Source organism: Phaseolus vulgaris, chromosome 1 (assembly GCF_051622355.1).
Source record: "Phaseolus vulgaris cultivar YP4 chromosome 1, ASM5162235v1, whole genome shotgun sequence".
NCBI classification, from domain to species: Eukaryota; Viridiplantae; Streptophyta; class Magnoliopsida; order Fabales; family Fabaceae; genus Phaseolus; species Phaseolus vulgaris.
In genome coordinates this window covers 43,075,372-43,096,377 of record NC_143498.1, presented here as the reverse complement: position 1 = coordinate 43,096,377, position 21,006 = coordinate 43,075,372, and the positions used below count along the sequence as shown (strand labels likewise).

The window sequence follows — 21,006 nt, the reverse complement described above, 5'->3', positions numbered from 1 at the left end:
GTTTAGATATTATATGGCACAAGAAAGTCCATAAAAGACAGGGTTCAATGTCATTGTCCAAGCTTAGCTGTTCCCTACCACTTAGTGAGCATTAAACACTTTAAAGCAATCCCAACAGGGTTAATTTTTTTAATTTGGACTTTTTGGTTTCGTGGGTTCCGAAGTGGTCCCTAAGAATACATCCAAAAATCCCAACCACTAAAAAAATGGGTTCCCCCCCGTCAAAACAATGCCAAATTCCCGTATTTGCTGTTTTCCCAAGCTCCAAACAGACCTGATAGAACAGGCAATAAGGAGATGACAAGAATTCATCAGAGTGATGTTGAAAGATAAGAAATTTAATGATTCAAACTCCTGCCAATCATTCTTCGCGTGAAAGCTTTTCTTGTCCTTTTGGTGATTGGGGTTAGGCTTCACGCTCTTAGATTTGTATAACAAAACAACACTTCCCCCTCCCTCTCCTCGACTTCACTTACACGTTTCATCACATTCTTCCTGTCAACCACGTCATTAACAAAACGCAAAACTCTCCTTTCCACCTTCACATTTAGCATCAACTTTTTCGGACGAATCATATTTTTCGAACGTAACGAGAATGGATTATTCAATGAACCCTTAGAGAGAGGGGCAAAAGCAGAGAATATATCAAATGCTTCATCCTTTCTACCACTACTACCTTTTACTCCTATTATACTGTTGCTTATGATTCAGATGCTAAAGAGATGATGACCTTACTTTATATTTTCCAATGTCCCAACGGCAAAATTTAACACAATGCCCTTTTATAACAGACAAAACTCAAAAAGGCTTAACTTTACTTTTCTAGTCAAATGGACACGCCATCTCAATTTTATGTGTCGCATTATCACAGGCTTACTCCCCTTCCCCCTTCCTTTTCCATTCATTCTTTCCCCCCTCTTTCTTTTGCTTCCTTTCAATTCCATTTTACTTTTTCTAATATCCCTTCCATTTGGAAAGGTATGCATCTCCAATAACTCAATACAAACAACATCTGTGACACCATAAATTGAAACTTCTTTATTGGAACCATACCACGATTCAAGAGGATCAAGTAGGACACTGGAGAAGGAGAATTCCAACTAAAATGCAAAACCAAACATCCAAAGGCTTTTTATATAACATAGGTATACTACATATAACATACACATTCATATAAAAGGTTGGGACATTCTCCAGTTCACATTCAGTAATTAGTGCTACAAGAGGAAAACATTCTCTTAATCGAACAAAGCGAACCAATCCTCATCTTCTATCTCCCCTCCTGCTACCAAACTCAAAACGTTAAAAGGGGTTGAGGCGTTGTATACGGTGGTTCCACCAAACCCCCCGAATGAACCGAGTTCTGGTACTGCCAGAGTTGGTGCTGCCTTCCAAAACCAACGAACAGAGGTCAGGAAGCAGTTGCCCGCGGGTCACAGAACTCTCAAATTGACCACCATAGATGTTATGACGATAATAACTAATGCTACACAATTTTATAACTACACACACTTACTACGAAGTAGAGAAAGAAAAAAAAAAATACAAAAGTGGGGGGAAAAAAGAAGAAGAGAGAACCCAAGTAAAATGTCAAGCTTTAGCTATGTATGCCTCCTGTAGGTAAGGTAAGGTTAAGTAGTAGTAGTCTTAGCACTAGTAGAGTATATTAACAGTCAGAATTCACGAAGTTGTTGATTTCCCTCATGAGGCAGTAGAAATGTTCATTGTTTGGCAAGAAGTAGAAGCCAATAGTAGCATCCTGGAGATAAAGAAGTTTGACCTCTTGTCCAGAATCCTCAAGACCTTTTGCATATGCCGATTGCCAATCCTGCAGAAGATCCAAACCAGCCACGCAAACAAGACTTTTGGGGAATCTGAGTCCCGCAAGGCTTCTCCCCCTTGGTCCAAAGGGGTTGCAAGCAGGATGGTCTCTACTCTCTCCTTCAGGCAGAAAAGCCCTCCAATACCAATCACGATCCTTCAACCTCACAAAGTATTTCCCATCCAATCTCAACTCTGATTCCGTCCTCTTCTCTCCTCCAAACAAAGGGTGAAGAAGAATATTCCCCAGGACCTCAATTTCTTCCTCCGCAGCCCTTACCGCAACATGATGAACAATGTTCCCACCAGAACTGTCCCCCGCCAAGTAGACATGAACCTTGGACTCCCTCCCACTTTGCAGCCACGTTCTTGACTTCACCCACTCCAATGCTGCCCAGCCATCATCGTAGGCGCACGGATACCGATGCTCCGGCGATCTCCGGTAGTTCACAGACACCACAGCAGCCTTGCAAATGCTCACAAGGCGCCGGCAGAAGGTATCGTAGATAGCACTATTTGCCGAGGAATGCGAGAAGCTTCCCCCGTGAAAGAATATGATTACAGGAACAATTTCCGTAGTGCTCAAAGGCCTCTCGAGGTCTTTGATACCCCATTGAGCCTCGTCCGCAGAGGATGGCAAATACACCCGGTAAAACAATCCAACGTTTCTATCGACATGGTCGATTGAAAACACCCCATCAACAGGAATTGCATTGGCGGGGACCTTTCTATCAAGAAACTCCGCCAACTCACGATTGAAAGTTCCATCGTCACGTCTAAGAAGCTTATAAGACAGCTTGAAATTCGAGATTAACACCCATGTATTCAGCGGAACAACACTCTACACAAAAAAAAAACAAAAATCAAAACATGTTATGAGATAAGAAGGCGTGTGAATGGTGTGGAGGAGAGGGGCAGAAGGAAAAACAGAGAATGAATTGAAAAACCGGTGCAGGAGAGTGAAAAGAAAGCAGTATGGTATACCAATCCAAGTCAAGTTTCCAACTTGCCAGAACAAGATAAAAAGAGTTACATGGAAGAAATAGAAAAGTACAAAAAAAAACAAAAATCAGATGATCCAATAGCGGGGTCTCATCTTTCTTAACCAAAACCCCTTTAAGATGCTAAGCCAAGAGGAGGAATAAAGCAAGAAGCGAAATGGGAAGTTCCGAAAGCGAAAAAAAGAAGTGGATAATAATTTGTAAGATAGAAGGTACGAGTGGAAGAGGAGAGAGGAGGGTTACCCTAGATTCATTGAGATTGACTTGGTTACTGCCAGCCATGTCTGGTTGTCTCTCTTGTGTCTCTAAAGTGAATATGGAAAGGGGGAACCCACAGAAAAGACCTATGAAGCAGAAGCAGCAGGAACAGCAACAACAACAACAACAGTGATCCCCACGGTAAGCGCCCTCTGGTGCACCCTCATAATAACGAAGAAACGAAGGATGAGAAGAACAGAGTGCAAGACGGTGTGTAGTACCGCGTACGTACCTTGCTACGTACGCACGTACGTATCAGTGTATCTTTCTCTCTCTCTCTCTCTGAGGTTGGTGGCTCTTGCACTACCAACACCACCCAGCACTCGGTGGATTGATCGATCGATTCCTAGTTGAAGGTTTTGCGGAAGAAGGTACACTCGTGTGCGTATGACACTGAAGGAAGAGATAGAGAAAGAGAAAGAGATAGAGAGAAGGATAAGAAGGTGCAGAAGAAGGGAGAAAGATAGATAGATAGAGGGATGAGATGAGAGAGTCAAACGCAAAAGAACGACGGGAATGGACGGAGACGAGAGAGACGACAAAGCGGGCGGCCAAATTAAACTGTTAATATGGGACCCACCATTTTCGTATTTACTTTCCATTTCTTTTTCGCCATTATTTTTTTCTCTTTTCTTTATTCTGGATTTTCCTCCCACATCCATTTTCTTTTCCCTATTTTGTCTTTTTCTCCCCTTTCTCTTTTCCCCCACTATTCACCTCTCGACAACTCCGTTTTCCCCTCGTTTACAATATGCCCTTATTATAACTTCATCTTTCAAAACCCAACTTATACGTCCACACTTCTTCTTTCTTTATCATTTTCCTGCTTCCTCTATACACACCTAATCTATTCTTATTACACATCGCTCCATTCTTCAGTATTCAATTTTATAAACCCTCTTTCAAAGTCTGCACTGCTTGTTTTAAACAAGTTTCCACAAATGCAATCGGTCTATAATGTTAGTTTGGAGATGAAATAAAGTATATTAAAAAGTTATTAATTACTAGCTTTCTATGTTTGTAAAATAAAAATAATAATATAGTTCCATTTACATGCTCAAGGGTTGAGCATAGGGTAAGAATGATGTTGGTTGGTTGGGTTGGGAGTGGTGGTGGTAATAAAAGAAAGGATGGGAGGTTATATTTGGAGGGGTATAATAATTTAGTTGTAACGAATTGAAGAGACGGGGTTTGGTTTTGTAGGCGAAAAAGTACATTTTGTATAGAGACAGTAGATCTGGAAGAGACTGGAAATAGTCAAAAACAGGGTCTGGCAATAGCCGTACCTAATGAAAAATCTGGGTAGAAAGAAAAGAGAAGAAGAAGAGCACAAGTGAAACGGAAGAAGGAGACAAAAGAGTTTCCCAGCGTGCGGCCGACGCCAAGGCACGTGGCGACAAACCCCTCCCTCTCCACGCTTTTGCCAAACACACCATCTAAACCAATTCCCCAAACTACCCTCCCCGTCACGCCCAAACCCCCAACCCTGCCACTCATCCTCTCACACGTCTTTTGTCCACTAGCACCTCCCTCGCTCGCGCATGACGCCATCTTTTTTGTCACACTCTCAAATGAAACCCACCTTTCTTTTCGTCCTTTCCCTGTTTTCTTTTCCTTTTTATTATTATTATTATTATGATAATTTAAAATGTAGTGGTAATATCAGTGAAGGAAATAGTAGAAAGTTAGGAGGGTTTTGGATTTTTGTCGTATTGAGTGAAACCTAGGCGGTTCCGTTGTTTTTTATCTCTATATATGTATCTATCTCTCATACAAGTGGCGTACTGACGTTGCTCTTGGCTGCGGGGTGGGTCCCGCTTGCCAAGTCTTTATTCTCAAAACGAGTTTGATACGATGATCAAATTGCCCTTTCCATGTGGGACACGCTTCGAGGAGACCTTCTCATCCTCTCCACAGGCTTTCCTTCTTCGACACGTGTACATCTCCTTTCTTTTCATTAATCACATTTTTAACACAACCCTTAACAACTACCCATGCAATCACAATGGGATTCAATTCATTTCCTATTGCAACCTATAATATAGAGAGCCCTGGAAATTAACACTTCACATCTTTCATTTTCTTCTTTCTTTTCCCTATTTTTCATCACTTCCTTATCTTTTTCCGACTCACTCACTCAAATAAAGCGACTTCTCTTTTTTTATTTTTTGTCTTTTCCATCTTTATATCATACGTACTTTATTTTTCAATTCGCTTTATATACAAATAAACACTACTAAATTTATTTTTTCCAATATTTAACCTCATAAAAATTTATAAAAATATAATATTTTTCAATTTTATATGTACACTTTCTTTTATTCAGTTACGACCGAAATATTCTCATTCTCGTTGTAAATATATACAAGTATTCATTATAAACAGCAAAATAGATTTTAACCATCTTTATCGCGGTGCATCCGCTACAAAAAAGCTTATCGTTTTCCATGCTGCTTTATTCTTTCTTCAATATGGACAAAATAAATTACCGTTCCAGAATCTATGGCGGCAGCACTTTTGCATTTATTTTTCAAAATTTATCTCATTATATTTTTTTTATATATAAAAGCGTATCATAATGATGCTCGTAAATAGTTCAATCATTCATGTTTTGGAAAATTTACACTGTTTGATTCATTGATAATTTTAATTTTATTATATGAAATTTTATTTCTAAACTTTAGAAAATTATATTTACAATTTTATTACTTCAAGAGAAAACTTAGACCATTTGCTCTCTAAAACAAAACAAACAAAAAATTACGATTTCAAGAGGAATGATGATTTTACACTGATATTATTTTGCTGACGTCACCGACCATTTACGAGATTACAAAGTAGTCGTCGATCTGATCATAATTCTCAATCAAGCAAAACGGCATTGTACATTATCCTTCACTACATAAAAGATATTATCCCAAGTTAACTAACTTTAATCTAATTTACACAGAGGATTTAGCAATGAATTTTTACCTATGATTTAGGTGATTATGATCTTTCCTTTAAGGTCACTTTTTTTTCAAAAGGTTTACAATTTTTTAAATAATTATCTTAAAATGTTATAATAAATTGCGATTTTTTAACAATATATACAGATATATTTTAGCATATGATAATCTGAACTTATTTTAGCACAAACTAATATGTAATATAACATACTCGTGTAGATTTTAATATGAAACTTGTATACTCGTCAAAAGACCAAAATAAAAGCAATATTAACAAGCATTTAATATGTAATAGAATATATAGTATTTCATGTACCTACCATCCACTTAACATTTTAATATTGTTGGTGTGTATTTTTTCCATTATGTTTCTTTCCAATTATCCAAATGTTTGTACCACATACTTTGTTTAGTTTTTTAATGAAACCGTGAAGCTTATATTAACAATAAACATGAATGTTAATTATTTCAAAACGGAGTCTCACATATTTCATAAATAAATAAAAACTTAACATATAGTATATATGTATTCATCTATTTGTTCTTCCTTTTTAACTCAGACGACCTTGACAAGCTTTAATAAATAATTTCTTTCAGTAACTTCTTCTCCAAGCTTTCTTCTAACAATTTATATTAAAAAAAGTTTAAAATTAATAGAAAAACACATTAATGCATCTTAAAATCAGTTTCATTATCGTAAGTAGTTTTACTTCATTTATTATAGGCTCCGTGTTTGTTAAAAAAATTCACACGGAGATAAATTTTGTATAAGGGTTGAATACTTGTGAAGTGTCTATTTTAATTTATTTTTTTACTTTTTACATTTTTTTTCTTGATCTTGTTATGTAGAAAATTTCTTAAAAGGACACGAGTTTAGGAAAATTTATGAATAAAGTATTTTGGATAATTACAAAATGAAAAACTTCAAACAATGAGTTAAAGATATTCTCAATGTATAAAGAAATAAAACAAAAATTTGATACACTTGGAACATAAAATCAAATATTACTACATTAGAGAAAAATAAGAGAAACAGATGATAGAAGGTGACAAAAAATAATGGAGTGAAAAAAAGAAATAAAATAACTTTTGTAAGTTTGTGAGGATCTGTTTTGAAGGAAGTAGATGCCAAGCCTTTATAGGAACCATGCAATGATACATAGAACAACACACTGACCTGTAGTGTATTTCTAGACCTTGTGATTTAGTTGACATGTACCATTGATAAAACTAGATTTTCTTTCCTTAAATTGAAAATAAAATTAATTTCTCATTATTTTCTTGGAATTGACTTATTTTTAAAACTTATCATAAACCATTTAACCTCAGTATTGTATGATGTTCTCTATATGTTAGTATTTGATCCCAAAAAATCTACATCACACTGATAATGAGATTTTTTTTTTTATATACTTCAAATTATTCCTTTAGATTATTTTAATTACGAGTTTAATCAACACTGATATTTTACATATTTAATAAAGACACAAATTCGAGACTGTTCGTATAAGAAAATACGACAAGTACAAAAATAATTAATTAAGAATACCTATAAGTTATCCTTACATATAACTCTCAAAAATATTTGTTGATGATTAATATTTTTGATAATAAAAGAGTTTGGGTAGTGAGTGGATGGTTAGGCAGTTTTGAAAGAGTAAAATGGAGAAGAGAAAAAAGCATGAAGTATGAAAAGTGAGGGAAAAAGTACTTGTGTTCCAGCTGAAAGAAGAAAAGGTAAGCATTTAGGCTATTTTACTGGTGAGAAATATTGATTCTATTTTAGAAAGAGGATTTATTTCCATTAGGGGGAGAAGGGGGGAAGAGCACACGGTGAGATGGATCCATGTCTAAAGAGGTAAAATGGTTGAAGAAAGAAGAAAGAAGAAAGAAGAGAAAATAAAAAAATATAAAAGAGGGTAGCGTGCATTTAAGTATTTGGCTGTATCTGTTGTCCTAATATAGAAGCGGTGGATAAGCATGTGCCACACACACACACACATTATTCCAAACATATTTGCCGTGTTGTTTACTACTTCCTTGTTTCTTCCTCTGCTTCCTTTTCCTTTTCCTCTTTTTTCGTCTCTCTTTCTCACTCTGCATTCAATGCCCCATTTCCCCATTTCTTTCTTTTCTTTTTCTCTTCTTTTTTATTCCCTCATTTTAATAATCTAATTTAAAGTTTCTGCGTCGATAACGTGCGGGCCACCTTCCACTTTGGCCTTTTCTGCGTTAGGTCAACAACTAGGAAAACCTTTCGGCCTCTTCTGCCCATTCGCTCAATCCCACCAAATGGACAACAATTCATTTATCTCTCTCTCTCTCTCTCTCTCTCTCTCTCTCTCTCTCTCTCTCTCTCTCTCTCTCTCTCTCTTCCATCCTCACACCTTCTTTTCTACCAATTCCTTTCTACTCCCACTAATTACAATCCTAATTACAATCCTAATTTCACCTTAACCCCTTCTTCTCTCTTCGATCATAATAATAATAATAGCCATTAACAATAATATCCTTAATACTTTACTCTCTTCTATTCTTAACAATTCCTTCGTCAACGATTAAGGATATTGTACCAACTCTTATTATAACTAATCCTTCACTCTCTCATGGATAGTGTTGGAACAGGAACCACCATTCACGACTTTTTCAACTCTTTCATCCTCAACTTTTTCTCAAGAAAAACTACATTTTTATATGAAAAATTCAAATTTTATAATTAATTGTGAATATAAAAGTATACTCATGAACTTCTAAATACTTTGGACCCCGAAGCTAAGCTAGCTAAGTATCTGCCCAGCATTATTAATACGTTGATAATAGTGATGTTTATTAAGAATTGTGTGTAAGACTCCAAATTCAAATCTCGTTATCATTGTTATATGCTAAAGACTTTAATCTAAAACACTGATAAAATTATTGGCATGGATTCTTAATTCAACATGCTCAAGTACCTAATTGATTTACATTGTGAATACATGAAGTACTGCTTTAATCTTGGAGTTGGAAAGAGACGTCTGAACAGAAATAGTTAATCGAAACTTAGATTGGTGAATACTCTACACCAATACAATGTATAATGAAAAAAATTACATATTTGTATTCTGTGCTAATTTAATAATGTTGTAAGATGTACAAAGCATTGCCTTTATTTAGGGTCCTCTTTAACTCCACTAGGGCTGCTTTTTATTCATGAAGACGAAGGATGCTGCTAGATGCAATGAATGCAGGGTTTTTTGCAGATTAATTCCCTCCTCATATCTTTATTAATGGAGATTTCTACCTAATATTCTCAAGATTTTTGTTCAAAAAATTAAAAGCTATTTTATATAAGAGAATATTGGTGTGTATTTATTATTTACAGTTATTTTTATCTGATAATTATTTTATGAATGTTTATAAGACACTCATTAATTAGCAATATTATTTGAAACATTAGTAAGAACAATGCTTTTAGATATAAAACAAAGACCCACCGAACTTGGTGCAGTGCATTTAGGTCAATATTCGCAGATTAATTTCAAAGATTCTTCCTTGACCAAAAGTAAAAATTAATGTTCTTTTCTCGTAAAAGTTAGGGGGATGAATCAGTGTTGTTCATTTAAAAACTACAACATGTCTAGTAGTATAGTTTCAACACGTATCAAATACAGAAAGAGCTTGGAAATGATTTAGCATAAAAACACCATCACCAAGTTTGAACCATTTTTTTTTTAATTTATGACTTGTGACAATACTAATTGAGAAGAAAATAATTTAAGTAGTAGCATTACTGTTAAGATTTAAGACAAGTTTTTGGTCCATGCAATCTTTAGTCATCTGTTTTTATCTTTACAATTTTTTTCTATATTTTTTTTCCTTAAAATAACTATTGAGGTATTTGAAAAAGTTTTTGTGGAATTATACATATTGTCTTGCAAAAGTAAATTTTGACTATTATAATTTAATTTAATTTTTATTATTTTTTACGAATAACTTGATAAAGGCATATTTGCTTCGCGAGACTTTTGAAGTATTTCTGAAAATATGAAAATAAAAATATTTATTGTTACGTTTGTTGCAAAATTATAAAAAATTCTGATATATTTTATTCTTGTAGAGGTTTCGTTTCTGTATATCTATTCATATTTTATTTTCAGGTGGAGAGGAAGTTCTATTCATGAGAAGTTATTTCTAATTTCACCACAATTTTATTTAACTTTTTTTAATTATTTTAAATTTAAAAAGTATTTTTTCAAAATAGAAAAAAATATGAACAAAATACATTTTTTGATATATCTAGAAATAATATTCTTGATTATAATATGTTTGAAAATATGATACCTTTAAAAGGACATCATCACTTAAAACAAATGTTCCCAAAAACTAGTTTTAGGTTGTTTATTCTTCCACCCCAAAAATTTCAGAGAAGACTATTGTACATCTTCTAAAAATTACTTCCATATTACTCTTCTCAGAATATTTTCAGAACATATTTTATTAATTTCAGATTTATGAATTCAGAAATTAAAAAAATGTGTTATGGAAAAGATATTTTTAAATGATTTTTTGTCTTTTGGATTGTATATTCTGGAAACACCCCTGGTTTATGGAACCCTTATTCGAAAACATTTTTGCTTACGGAATTCTTATTTGGAGTCACCCAAAACAGTAAAAGGATAATTTTGGTATTTCAAAAAATATAGGGGTGCAGGAAGAAACTCTCCTAGTTTTAAGTGTACCTTACAATACTTTTGTGAACTTGTCAAACACCATGTTTGTACCATGGCGGGATCGAATTTGGGCAAAGAGAAACAACTTGGGGCTGATTCTCTCTGCACCCAACACATTTTAATTGGCACCCAATCACATATAAGAAAAAGATAAAATTATCCTTAATGAATTTCAGAATACCACCCAATCCTATTCTTCTTCTTCCTTTCTGCGTGAAGCAGCTGTCGCAGCCACCGTGAGCCACCTTCTTCTCCATTCGTTTGCAGCCATCGTGACCTTCATTATCGCAGGCAGAGCAGCAGCCGCGACAGAGAGCTTCTAAAGTCGGAGAAGGAACCATAAAGGTACGACACGCCTACCGGATATTTGTATCCATAATTCACTATTGCGTTCCGCATAAATTTTTTTGTAATTCATTATTGCATTCCGGATATTTTTATCCGTAGGTGATTAGTGGCTTTCGGATATTTTTATCCGTAATGGACTTTTGACTTACGGATATTTTTATTCATAATACACTTTGGACTTTTGACTTCCGGATATTAATATCCGTATTGAAAATTTTGACTTCCGAATATTAATATCCATAGTGAAAAAAACAGACTTCTGGATTCTGATATCTGAGACCAGCTGAGCTCGAACAAAAACCAAAAACGATTAATGTCTGTGCAGAACAATGAATGTAACCTCCTCTTTTGCAGCTCAAAGCAAAGCTTCACACAACAATGAACTTCCTCTACCTCACCATACAATATTTTCAAAGTGAAGAAGACAAGGGCATGATGGGATTTTAAAAAGTTTGTCGGGTGCCAGTCACAATTGATCGGGTGCAGGAAGCAATTGCCACAACTTGGAGTTCAAGTTGGACCAACTTCATAATGGGTTTGTTTTGGGACAAATCCAGTTCGTATTGGGCTTGGCCCAAAATAATGATTTGAACTTCGTGTTGCACACGGGTAATTAACATTTGAATTCCAGAACGACCTGTGAGATGTGAGATGGCAGAAGCTGTCCTGAACAAGTGAAAGGAGAAGGTGGAAACGCAAAACGACCTGAGGAAGACACGAACACATCTCTGTGGGTGCGTTAGTAGAATGCAAAAACACCCAAAAACGGTCAGAAACTTGCAAGAGTGAGCCACGGAATTGTTACCCAGGTGCGTTCTGCATAAATAGTCCCTACAAACAAACAAATCCACTGTTGTTCTCAAGAATTAGAAACATTATAACATTGATGAATAACATTGACTCCAAAATTTTCACGATGGTCTATGTTTAATTGTTTTTCTAGTACTAATGATGAAAATCTGACCTTGTATTCTGACTGCAACTTTAATTTGAAGGAAACTGTTCACTTTAATCATTGATGGGTAACCTTGTGTTTTCTTTTAAATATACTGGACAATACGCTAGCATAAAAATTGCAGTAAAAAAAATCCAAGTTGTTGAATCAGTTTGAAACATGAGTGATATCCTCTAGCATTTATACATCATGGAAGAAAATTTGTATTGTAACTTCAAATTTCCTCTCTCTATTTCTCTTTTAAATCCTGGCGAGGCCTTACTTAATATTTGAGTGGCATAACTAGAACAAATACTAATGGTTAAAATTAAGGATGATTTAATGTTAATATTGCATTCACGAAGTAGCAAATTTAGAGTTAAGCATGAAGAAGATAAGCAGCGTATAAGTAGAACTGTGTCATACGATAGTCTTATTTCACTAAACGAGTCTGGTTACATGGATCATACAACTCTATTGAGTTCAGTCAATGACCAAATTTTCAAGGATATTATTATCCATGATGATGTAACCCTTTTCAATATTTTCCTATTTGCATATTGGTCCTTCTATTTTTACCGTATTAGAAACGATGCAATTTACTATCCCAACCCAACTGATGTTTCCAGTGGTCATTTTTGCAAAATGTCTTCATCACCTTAACTAATTTTTGGTCATCTTTTTCTAACCTGCTGCCACACTAATGTTTCCTCATATTGAATTATTCATTAGTCTCATCCACAAATAGCATGCATTTAGGGGTGTTCTTTTGTATGTCCTTGGTAGTACATTCAAAACTAGATTACACAAGGACTTAAGGCCGCCCTTGTTGTAAAATCATTGTTTTAGAATAGTTCTTACAAATTTAGAAGATCAGATGTAAATCCATTGTAGTTTGCTGATGCAGAAAAAGGATTAAAAAAACCTCTACAAGACAAATAATAGAAGAACATAAAATTGCAAATTCATTGGATCGGAAGGGATATTTGTGAAGGGTTAGGGGAAGAATTTTGTTGTGAAGTAGAGAGCCAAATCACCTAAGTCAAAATCCTGATTAAGTTCCATGGAAGAAGAGCATCAATATTCTGAAAGTAGTGAAGAACTACAGACCCAGAAACGGGATGGAGAAGATCAACAGTTGCAGCATCAATACCAACTACCTGGAGCTGAAGAGAAACTAGTATTGCAATTTATGGATTCAGTGCATAACTACCTATCTCTCTTTGATACAGTGTCCTCCACACTTCGACAGGTAAAAGCGAAACCCATTCAATACAAGAAATTGGTAGCATCTTTTGATATGTATAATTTTCTGACCTGTCATTCTGATAGAGAAAATGTTACTAATAGAAGGTCAGGTATAATACTGGTTGGATTACTTTGTTCAACTATTTTATGATGAAATGGAGAGGTTGTGAAGTCTTGATTCAGCTAGTAACTCTAGTTGAGCACGTAATTTGGCAACTAAATGTTTTCTTAGATATAGTAAGTGTTCTTTCCTTTTGGTAACCATTTACAATATATTAGCAGGGGTGGTTCGACTTAGCAAGTGCTCGACATTCCATGGGTGCTGCTCGCATTAATAGTTCTTTATTGGACCTGAAACTCCATTCAGCTGCTTCAACATTGAAGATAACCAATTATGATGGTAAAAAAATTTGTACTAAAGGAAATGGTTGCGACTGCTTGATTCTAGTTGTGTCATTTTCTCACCCTAGTGTGCTAGCATGCGTTCGCTTTCATTTTTGTGTAGCCTTCTGTAACATGTTCTTTTTATTAATTTAGATGGAACCTCTGTTTTAATATATAAACACGTTTGTCTCAACAGGTACACAACCATGCTTCATGTTGCGTAAATGGGTATCCTCTGAAGAAAAGAGTGCTCATGAGTTAGAAGATGAGAATGTGCAGCCTCAAGATAGTAGTAGTGTGAAATCTTCCGGTATGTTTTCCCTCTCACTATGCATCAAATAATGGTTCTTGTAGTTCATTTGTTATTTGATTCTGCTGCTTAGTGCTTTAGTAGCTGTTAGCGTTTCTCATTTTGTTACATTTTTGGTTGTACGAACTGCTGAGGTGATCATGGCTAAAGAATTTATCAGGACTTGCAGATAACGATGACGTAAGTATTATACAAAAATTAAACTTCCTCTCATTAACATATATTAAGCATTGCAAGTAGAATTGAATTGGATCTATAATGTAGTTGCTATCATGAAATATAGTGAATAAATCAAAGAATTTTCTTAGCAAAAGTTCCTGAACTGTCAATTGAGCTACTGTACAAACCTTGTTAGTGTTTTTTTATAGATTCAAAAGGAGCGATCCAAGTCCTTATCAGTTTTTGGAGTTTTAATTTCCCCAAAGCTTCGAGCCTCCCAGCTGTCATTTGAGAGAGGTGAATAACAGGACTAAAGATCTTCATTCCCCTCGCTTTCTTTGCAAATGTGATTTTAGTAGTCTGTCTATATTATACTTGTCATCCAGGATATATCACATTCTGTAAATTGAAATTCTTTGCAGCACTAGAGACACTCATAGAAATAGCTAATATGCAATCGTCATTGCGATATTCTTTTCACCAACTTCAGAAGGTGGAAGATACCAAAGAATGAAAAGTACCATACCATCTCCTTCTGGTACAGTTATAACCTTATTTGCTCTTTGTTTCTCTTTTACTCCTTCTGTTTTTTTTTTCCTTTCAAATGCATATCAAAACTATAGCGTTTTATTTGTATAGACAAGTCAGATATTATTATTATTTTAGTAATGTAAATCATGAACGAAGATGAAAACAAATATGTGGAATATATTTTTGCCCTCCACTTAAGGGTGGGGGAGGAGAGAGAGAACATGAGAAATCTGTTTAGAATGGGTTATTGATTTAGTAAGAATTTCGCGGAACTCATGAAGATGCTTTTTTTTCCTACTTTGTGATTAATTTCTTACACAGGCTGCTGCTGGAATGCATCAGATGTGGAAAAGCTGATTTCAGTTTTGGGAATCCAGCATTCGCTGATTTTGGTGTTCAATTTATTGATGTATCAGAAGACAGTGAACACTTCCCTTACATATTTTAATATCGGTTAATGATTGGTTATAATTACATGAACATACAAAGATGGGAGGGAAACTGGGGATGGGTTTTTACCCAACGCCTACAAACAGTTTTGGACAGAACCCTTCTCTGCCATGTCTATGGCCCAAGGTCAATACAATGGGATTGGGCTTCGCTCTGGTTGAATGAATAATTAATTTACTAATGGAAAATATTATCATTCTATAGAACCCTTATGAAGTGTTTATGAGAATCTGTGTTAATTTATTTTAAATGATTTTAAAGATAATTTATATAAAATTCAACAACTTTACCCTTTGAATAGTTAATGAGGTGGCATCTTGTGAAGATCAACTCATTCTTAAAAGTATTTTTGCCTTCTGTATTCTATTTCATTTTTATGTTATTTTCTTGCCTTGACTCAATATATCACGAGGCATCTTTAGCTTTTTATAATGATGGAAATTGTAAAGAAGCATAGATATGTTTCCATGTCGATTTAAATTAAAGTTTTGTAAGATTAAATAACTTGAATTTTTCAATTTTTTATTTATTTTGTGATCCTCGTTTACATCTCTAACACAGTTGGTTCGTTGTTAAATTTTTTAAGTAGCTGTTCTTTTGAGTTTGATTCTTCATCATGTGAACGGAGAAAATTTTGATATGAGAAACAAAATCTACTTTTATAAATTCTATTTACAAATAAAATAGTTTTTGACTGAAAGTTGGAGATATTTTAGGGATGGAAAAGAGGGATTGGGTGGAACGGTATTATCCATCCAACTTGTAAAAAATGAAAGGTTAAATGGTTAAATGTATTCGTCGTGTAATCTGTTTTGTCTAGTTCGTAATAAAGTTCCTTAAATTGAAATTCACATACTGTAACGATTGTGAGGAATAGCTTTGTCTTACTCCAAAATATAAATTCACATTTTTAAAAAAATTTAAAATGTATAAAATATAAGTTTACAAATTTGATAAATAATAAATTTTAAAATGATTATAAAATAATTTAGAAATATATATTAGAATTAAAATAAATTAAAATAAAAAATAATAATATTAAATTTAATAAAAATAAGTATTAATAATTAAAATTAATCTTTTATTTATTATTTATTTTATTATAATATGAAAATAAATATTAATAATCAATAAAAAAATTATAAATGTTATATATATATATATTAAACTATAATTTACATATATAATCAGTATATAATTTATTATTTTTAAAAAAAATATGAGGTCATCTTTATCTGCAAATCTCTTCATGGAGGCAGAGAAAGTTTTAAACAATTTTTTTTATCCTTTTTCGTGTTTTTATTCATTTCTTTTTTTGTTTTTCTAACTTTTATTGCACTCTTACTTTCTTTGTCAATCCTTGGATACAAACAAGTCCTAAAAGAAACCAATAAGTGTGGATAAAAACTAACACCTTCACAATTTTCCCGTTTCTCTAATGGAAAACCTCCTAAACCCAAGCCTTTCCATCCATCCCTAATAGAGCAGCTTCTTCCTGCACCCCCCATGAATTCTTCATCTACGACCACAAATTTAAAACCCCAAAATTATCCTTTAGTAAAAAGTTAAAAATAAAAGGCATAATGTTTTACAGTTGGTTAGTGAGTGAATGGAGTGTGGGGGTTGAAGGTGGTAGTGATGGCGGCGGTTGTTGTTGTGGTGATGGTGGGTTGTGTCGACAACAGTTGGCGGCCATTGGCGGTGGTTCATGGAGTGGTGGTAGTGGTCTTTTTATGTGAGTTTTCAACGTCCTTACCCATGATTGCTTTAAGAGGTATTTGTGGATTTTTTGTCTTCTGGACTGGGTAGCTCGGCGTAAGAACAAATAAACTAATCCGTAAGTTTCAAAATTATGTAATTATGTTATGTTATGGATTGTATAACATGAAACTAACTCTTGGATCTGGATTAACATTTCATGATCGTCTAGTGTACACCATCCCGTCATTTGTGACGTTCCGGACTAACTACAACGTTGACTCCGTGCTCTCATATGATGCAGTGTCTTTATTGACCTGACTACAATCTATCATGCACTAGAGGATAGTGACAATGCGCCTAAATATACCCTGCACCAAGTTCAAGTAAATTAAAGTAGTCAAAAATTAAAATTAATATATTATTTAATTACATATAAAAATAAAAAAAATCTTACCAGATGTGCACGCTCCTCTTGAGATGAGGAACCTAGTTGATGAGCATTTGGACTACGGAGGTGACGATGTGTAAAACACTTCGTCGATCTCCAAGCTCATCTCTGCCAATGTATGGGTGTGACATCATCCTAAATCAACACATGTACTAAGGAACACATGTAGATGGACTAGAAGTAACTGTGAGACTTGTCATCAAGTGGTTAACAAACTGCAACCACCTTTGGTCAATGACGTGTACCAAGACCCTCAACCGACACCGGTGGTCGTGGAATGGTCTACTCGTAGCCAAATTGGCTTAGCACACGCTCAGACATATGTCTCTGCAATAAGTTGCCCAATCGCAGGAGACCCACAAATAAATAAATGTTTTCAAATGGCCTACTCAATTTGTGGTCCTCATACGGAGTCCAAATCATGTCATCATGTGTTAGTCTATCCAACTACACCCGCACATCACTAACAACACAAATATGATGGGCAACGATGTATCGTGTTGCCCGCATGTGTACGTCATATGAGGAATTAATATCCCTCATTCCCATGCTCAAGAAGTGGTCGTAAATCCATGCATGAGTAATTCAATCATATTAATTATAAAATATTTAATATGACATTATGGAATGTAACATGTGATTGTTAATTCTTTGTATGGTTTCATGATAAGTGCCCAATTTCCGTAATATTTTATATTAAAATATAGGCACTTATGAGTATTAATTGCTAATTTACATATAAAATAATCTCTAATTTATGAATTTATACATTTTTGATGATATTTAATTGAATAAGAGCATTTTATTCCCAAATTTGGTGTTAAATGTAGGTTTCTAGGGGAGAATGGAGATTTGGACTAAAGAATAATGATATGTTATAGATTGAGAGGAAAAGACCATTGAGTAAATTGTAACCAATTTGAGATAATAGAAGGAGCTAGAAGTATGCGTGGCTAATTCTACCATTTGGGATTGAGAGTAATTTGTTCAAACTCTTATGTATTGAGGTGATATTTAACTATGATATAATATTATGTTCTTGATTGATTATTGGTATGGTTGTTTTGCTTTTAAATATTTGTGACATGTTTGAGGATCTTGAATCTGACTGGGAAGTATTTTTAGGGTTTTGAACTAATCAATAATACTTAACATATTTGAGTGTTAGGAATAGACTTGAAATGTTAATTGCTATTAAACGTCTGAGCTTGATCCTAAGTTGTTCTTATAAATATGTGATGGATCCATATTTAGGAAACATTTTTAAGAGTTTTATATGCGAGGAATCGATATAAATGACTTTTATACGGACATCAATTTCGACCAAAGAACATAATGTTAACATGCTAATCAAAATATATAAGAGTGAGACAGATGAAACTGAATCCTTATTTTTTCCAATTGAAGCAATTACTCTTTGATTTGTATTATTGTTAATTCTTGCCATTATAACAATCTTCAAACCAAATTTTCATTGTTCTGTTTTATATTTAGCGAATATTGTACTCGAATAGTCAATTGTTCCTTGTGGGATCGATATCCGTACTCAGGAACAAATTATTACTTCTGACAACGCAATGCACTTGCCGTAGAAAGTCATCATTTCATACCTGAACTAGTGTCACATAACTATCCAACCGCTTCACGTTGAAGTAACAAGCATCCCCCACCTGATCATATAGATGTGTTAGTACTGCTTCTCCCCACGTGCATATCCACTTCACATACGTAGATTGCTGGACAACAGTAAGTATGAAACAAATACAAAGGTGACACTTTTATCTGAAAATATAGTGCATCCAACTAGATGTAACAATAAGCTTTGATAACACATTCCCATGTCTCATGAGCACAACGTTCCTCATATATATCTATGAGTCAACTCAATCATACGTGGGTGCTTTGACATTGCCTCATCTCAGCCTTCTCACAAACCTCCTCCACCTAGTAACTCAGTTAAAATTGTCGCAAATTCGTATGTAGGGAATTGCCCCAAAATGGGGAGGTGTAAAAGAGATGACACATCATCAAGTGTGATGGTCATCTCACCTATGGAAAGGTGGAAGGAGTTTGTCTCCCCATGCCACCTCTCAACATAGGTTGAAATCAACCTTTTGTCCCTCACCTCATAACTTATGTTGCACAAACTAAACAATTGATAATTATGTGCAAGAAGCTCAATATTTGCATGAGGCATCCCAAATTTATGTAATTTCCACCGTGGAATACCAATTTAAGTTCTCCCCGATCCTAATACAAATATTTGTATATAAAATTTAACTAAATCAATTTAAACAACAATTAACCAAGACAATTTAATTGAAGGCTTTTTCGTTCTTACCTCACCCTCCCACAACCTAGCAACAACATGATCAACAAAATTTACCAGGAACGATAGGTTAGAAGATCCTCCAGGGAACCCTTCCACATGCTCCAGTTGCTCATCATGAGCATCAAGAATCCTTGTTGTTACTCATCATGAACATCATCATCAACACCAATCATTTCCTCAACATCATCCCAATCTCTTATGCGGACTGATGTCGTTGGTCTTGTGCAACCATGTCCCTGGTATCCAACGCCTCTTGTTTTAACCATATTTTTCCACAACAACATGCCAATTTCAATTATTTACAAAAGCAAATATAACATAAATATTTGTACAAAAATACTATCAGATTACGTAAACTATAATTTAATTTTAAAATAAAGTAACTAGATTACATAATTTGGACCATTGCACCAGATTCGGGCCTACAAACTGGATTACATAATCCGACGCATTGAAATCTGAAAAAATATATTTGGTTACGTAATCCGGAAGATATGTTCGGATACAAAAGTAACTGCCAAATTAGGTAATTGCTACATGTTTTTTCAAATTTTCATGTTGCGGATTACATATTCCTGTTTCAATTCGCTCCCATTTTGTACTTGCGGTCTACGTAATATGGGAATTTTGAATGAAAAAAAAACCAACAAGACACAAAATATGTACCAAACATTGCAATAAAACACTCCAAAAAAATGCAAACATTCACCTCTATAACAAGAAAATCGCACGTGAAAGACGAAAACCTTTCAAAAATTGCGAAGAACCACCACAAATAATCTTGGAGGTGCACTAGAATGAAGGAGACCAGCCTTAGAGGTGTGTTGGAATGAACTAGACCGTCAGAATGAAGAAAAACCTCGGAGCTACTTTTGAATGAAGACCGTAGAGGTGAAAGCGGTGTTAGAGAAAAAAGCAAAGAGAGAGCGTAAAGGATAAAGTTAAATGTTTAGGTTTTTATTTTTTTAAACTATTTACCTTTTCCACCTTTCCTACTCACCCTTTTAGTTTCCTAAGCTCCAGCTACTCTATTTGAGGGCACAAACCCTTTAATTTGGTTTTTTCAAGTTTATTACTTTTTTATTTTTTACCAAAATCCTAAATTTTCTCTTCATATGGTTGCCTTTTTCATGCAGAGAGACACTTTAGGCTGGTTTAAATGGATTTGCCAACAAAATCATCAGTTGATTTATTCACCCACTTTTTCCAAGACTTTAAAGTTATGTTTTTGGCCACCTTAGTCCATATATCTTAGTCCCTTTATTGAACTTGATGACCACCTACATTTCAACCTATCATTCCACACCATCATTGACACACCTTCCCTTTATACCTTTAAGTTTAAAGATCAAATAACAAACTTACCATCAATTATATTAACTAAACCTACCCTAAACACTATAATCAAGAAACCACCAAGAACC

General features: G+C 34.5%; 2 protein-coding genes across 3 annotated transcripts; one reads left to right on the top strand and one right to left on the bottom strand.

Moving 5' to 3' along the window:
• Positions 1–1,101: 1,101 nt before the first annotated feature.
• LOC137814172 (gibberellin receptor GID1B) lies at positions 1,102–3,839 on the bottom strand. The gene is made up of 2 exons (XM_068616764.1): positions 3,066–3,839; positions 1,102–2,662 (listed from the first exon to the last, which is right to left on the bottom strand). The coding sequence occupies exons 1-2, from the start codon at positions 3,102–3,104 to the stop codon at positions 1,667–1,669; spliced, it is 1,035 nt and encodes a 344-aa protein (XP_068472865.1). The 5' UTR covers positions 3,105–3,839; the 3' UTR covers positions 1,102–1,666.
• A 7,835-nt stretch (positions 3,840–11,674) lies between these two features.
• LOC137814171 (uncharacterized) lies at positions 11,675–15,307 on the top strand. 2 transcript variants are annotated; one of them, XM_068616760.2, is made up of 8 exons: positions 11,675–11,894; positions 12,927–13,271; positions 13,550–13,667; positions 13,848–13,961; positions 14,122–14,141; positions 14,330–14,417; positions 14,543–14,658; positions 14,973–15,307. In XM_068616760.2, exons 2-7 carry the CDS (start codon positions 13,083–13,085, stop codon positions 14,632–14,634), a joined length of 621 nt encoding a protein of 206 aa, XP_068472861.1. In that variant the 5' UTR covers positions 11,675–11,894; positions 12,927–13,082; the 3' UTR covers positions 14,635–14,658; positions 14,973–15,307. The 2 variants fall into 2 exon arrangements, with proteins under 2 accessions (XP_068472861.1, XP_068472862.1); XM_068616761.2 differs by having other exon boundaries at positions 11,708–11,894; positions 12,914–13,271.
• Positions 15,308–21,006: the final 5,699 nt, after the last annotated feature.

What these genes read in the sequence shown, in the direction of transcription:
- LOC137814172 (XM_068616764.1), bottom strand. Translation starts at nt 3,104, where the DNA reads ATGGCTGGCAGTAACCAAGTCAATCTCAATGAATCTAGG. An exon ending in TCAATCTCAATGAATCTAGG is followed by an intron (nt 2,663 to 3,065) that starts GTAACCCTCCTC and finishes TTTTTTGTGTAG; the next exon opens with AGTGTTGTTCCGCTGAATAC.
- LOC137814171 (XM_068616760.2), top strand. Translation starts at nt 13,083, where the DNA reads ATGGAAGAAGAGCATCAATATTCTGAAAGTAGTGAAGAACTACAGACC. An exon ending in GAAGATAACCAATTATGATG is followed by an intron (nt 13,668 to 13,847) that starts GTAAAAAAATTT and finishes TTGTCTCAACAG; the next exon opens with GTACACAACCATGCTTCATG. An exon ending in TAGTAGTGTGAAATCTTCCG is followed by an intron (nt 13,962 to 14,121) that starts GTATGTTTTCCC and finishes AGAATTTATCAG; the next exon opens with GACTTGCAGATAACGATGAC.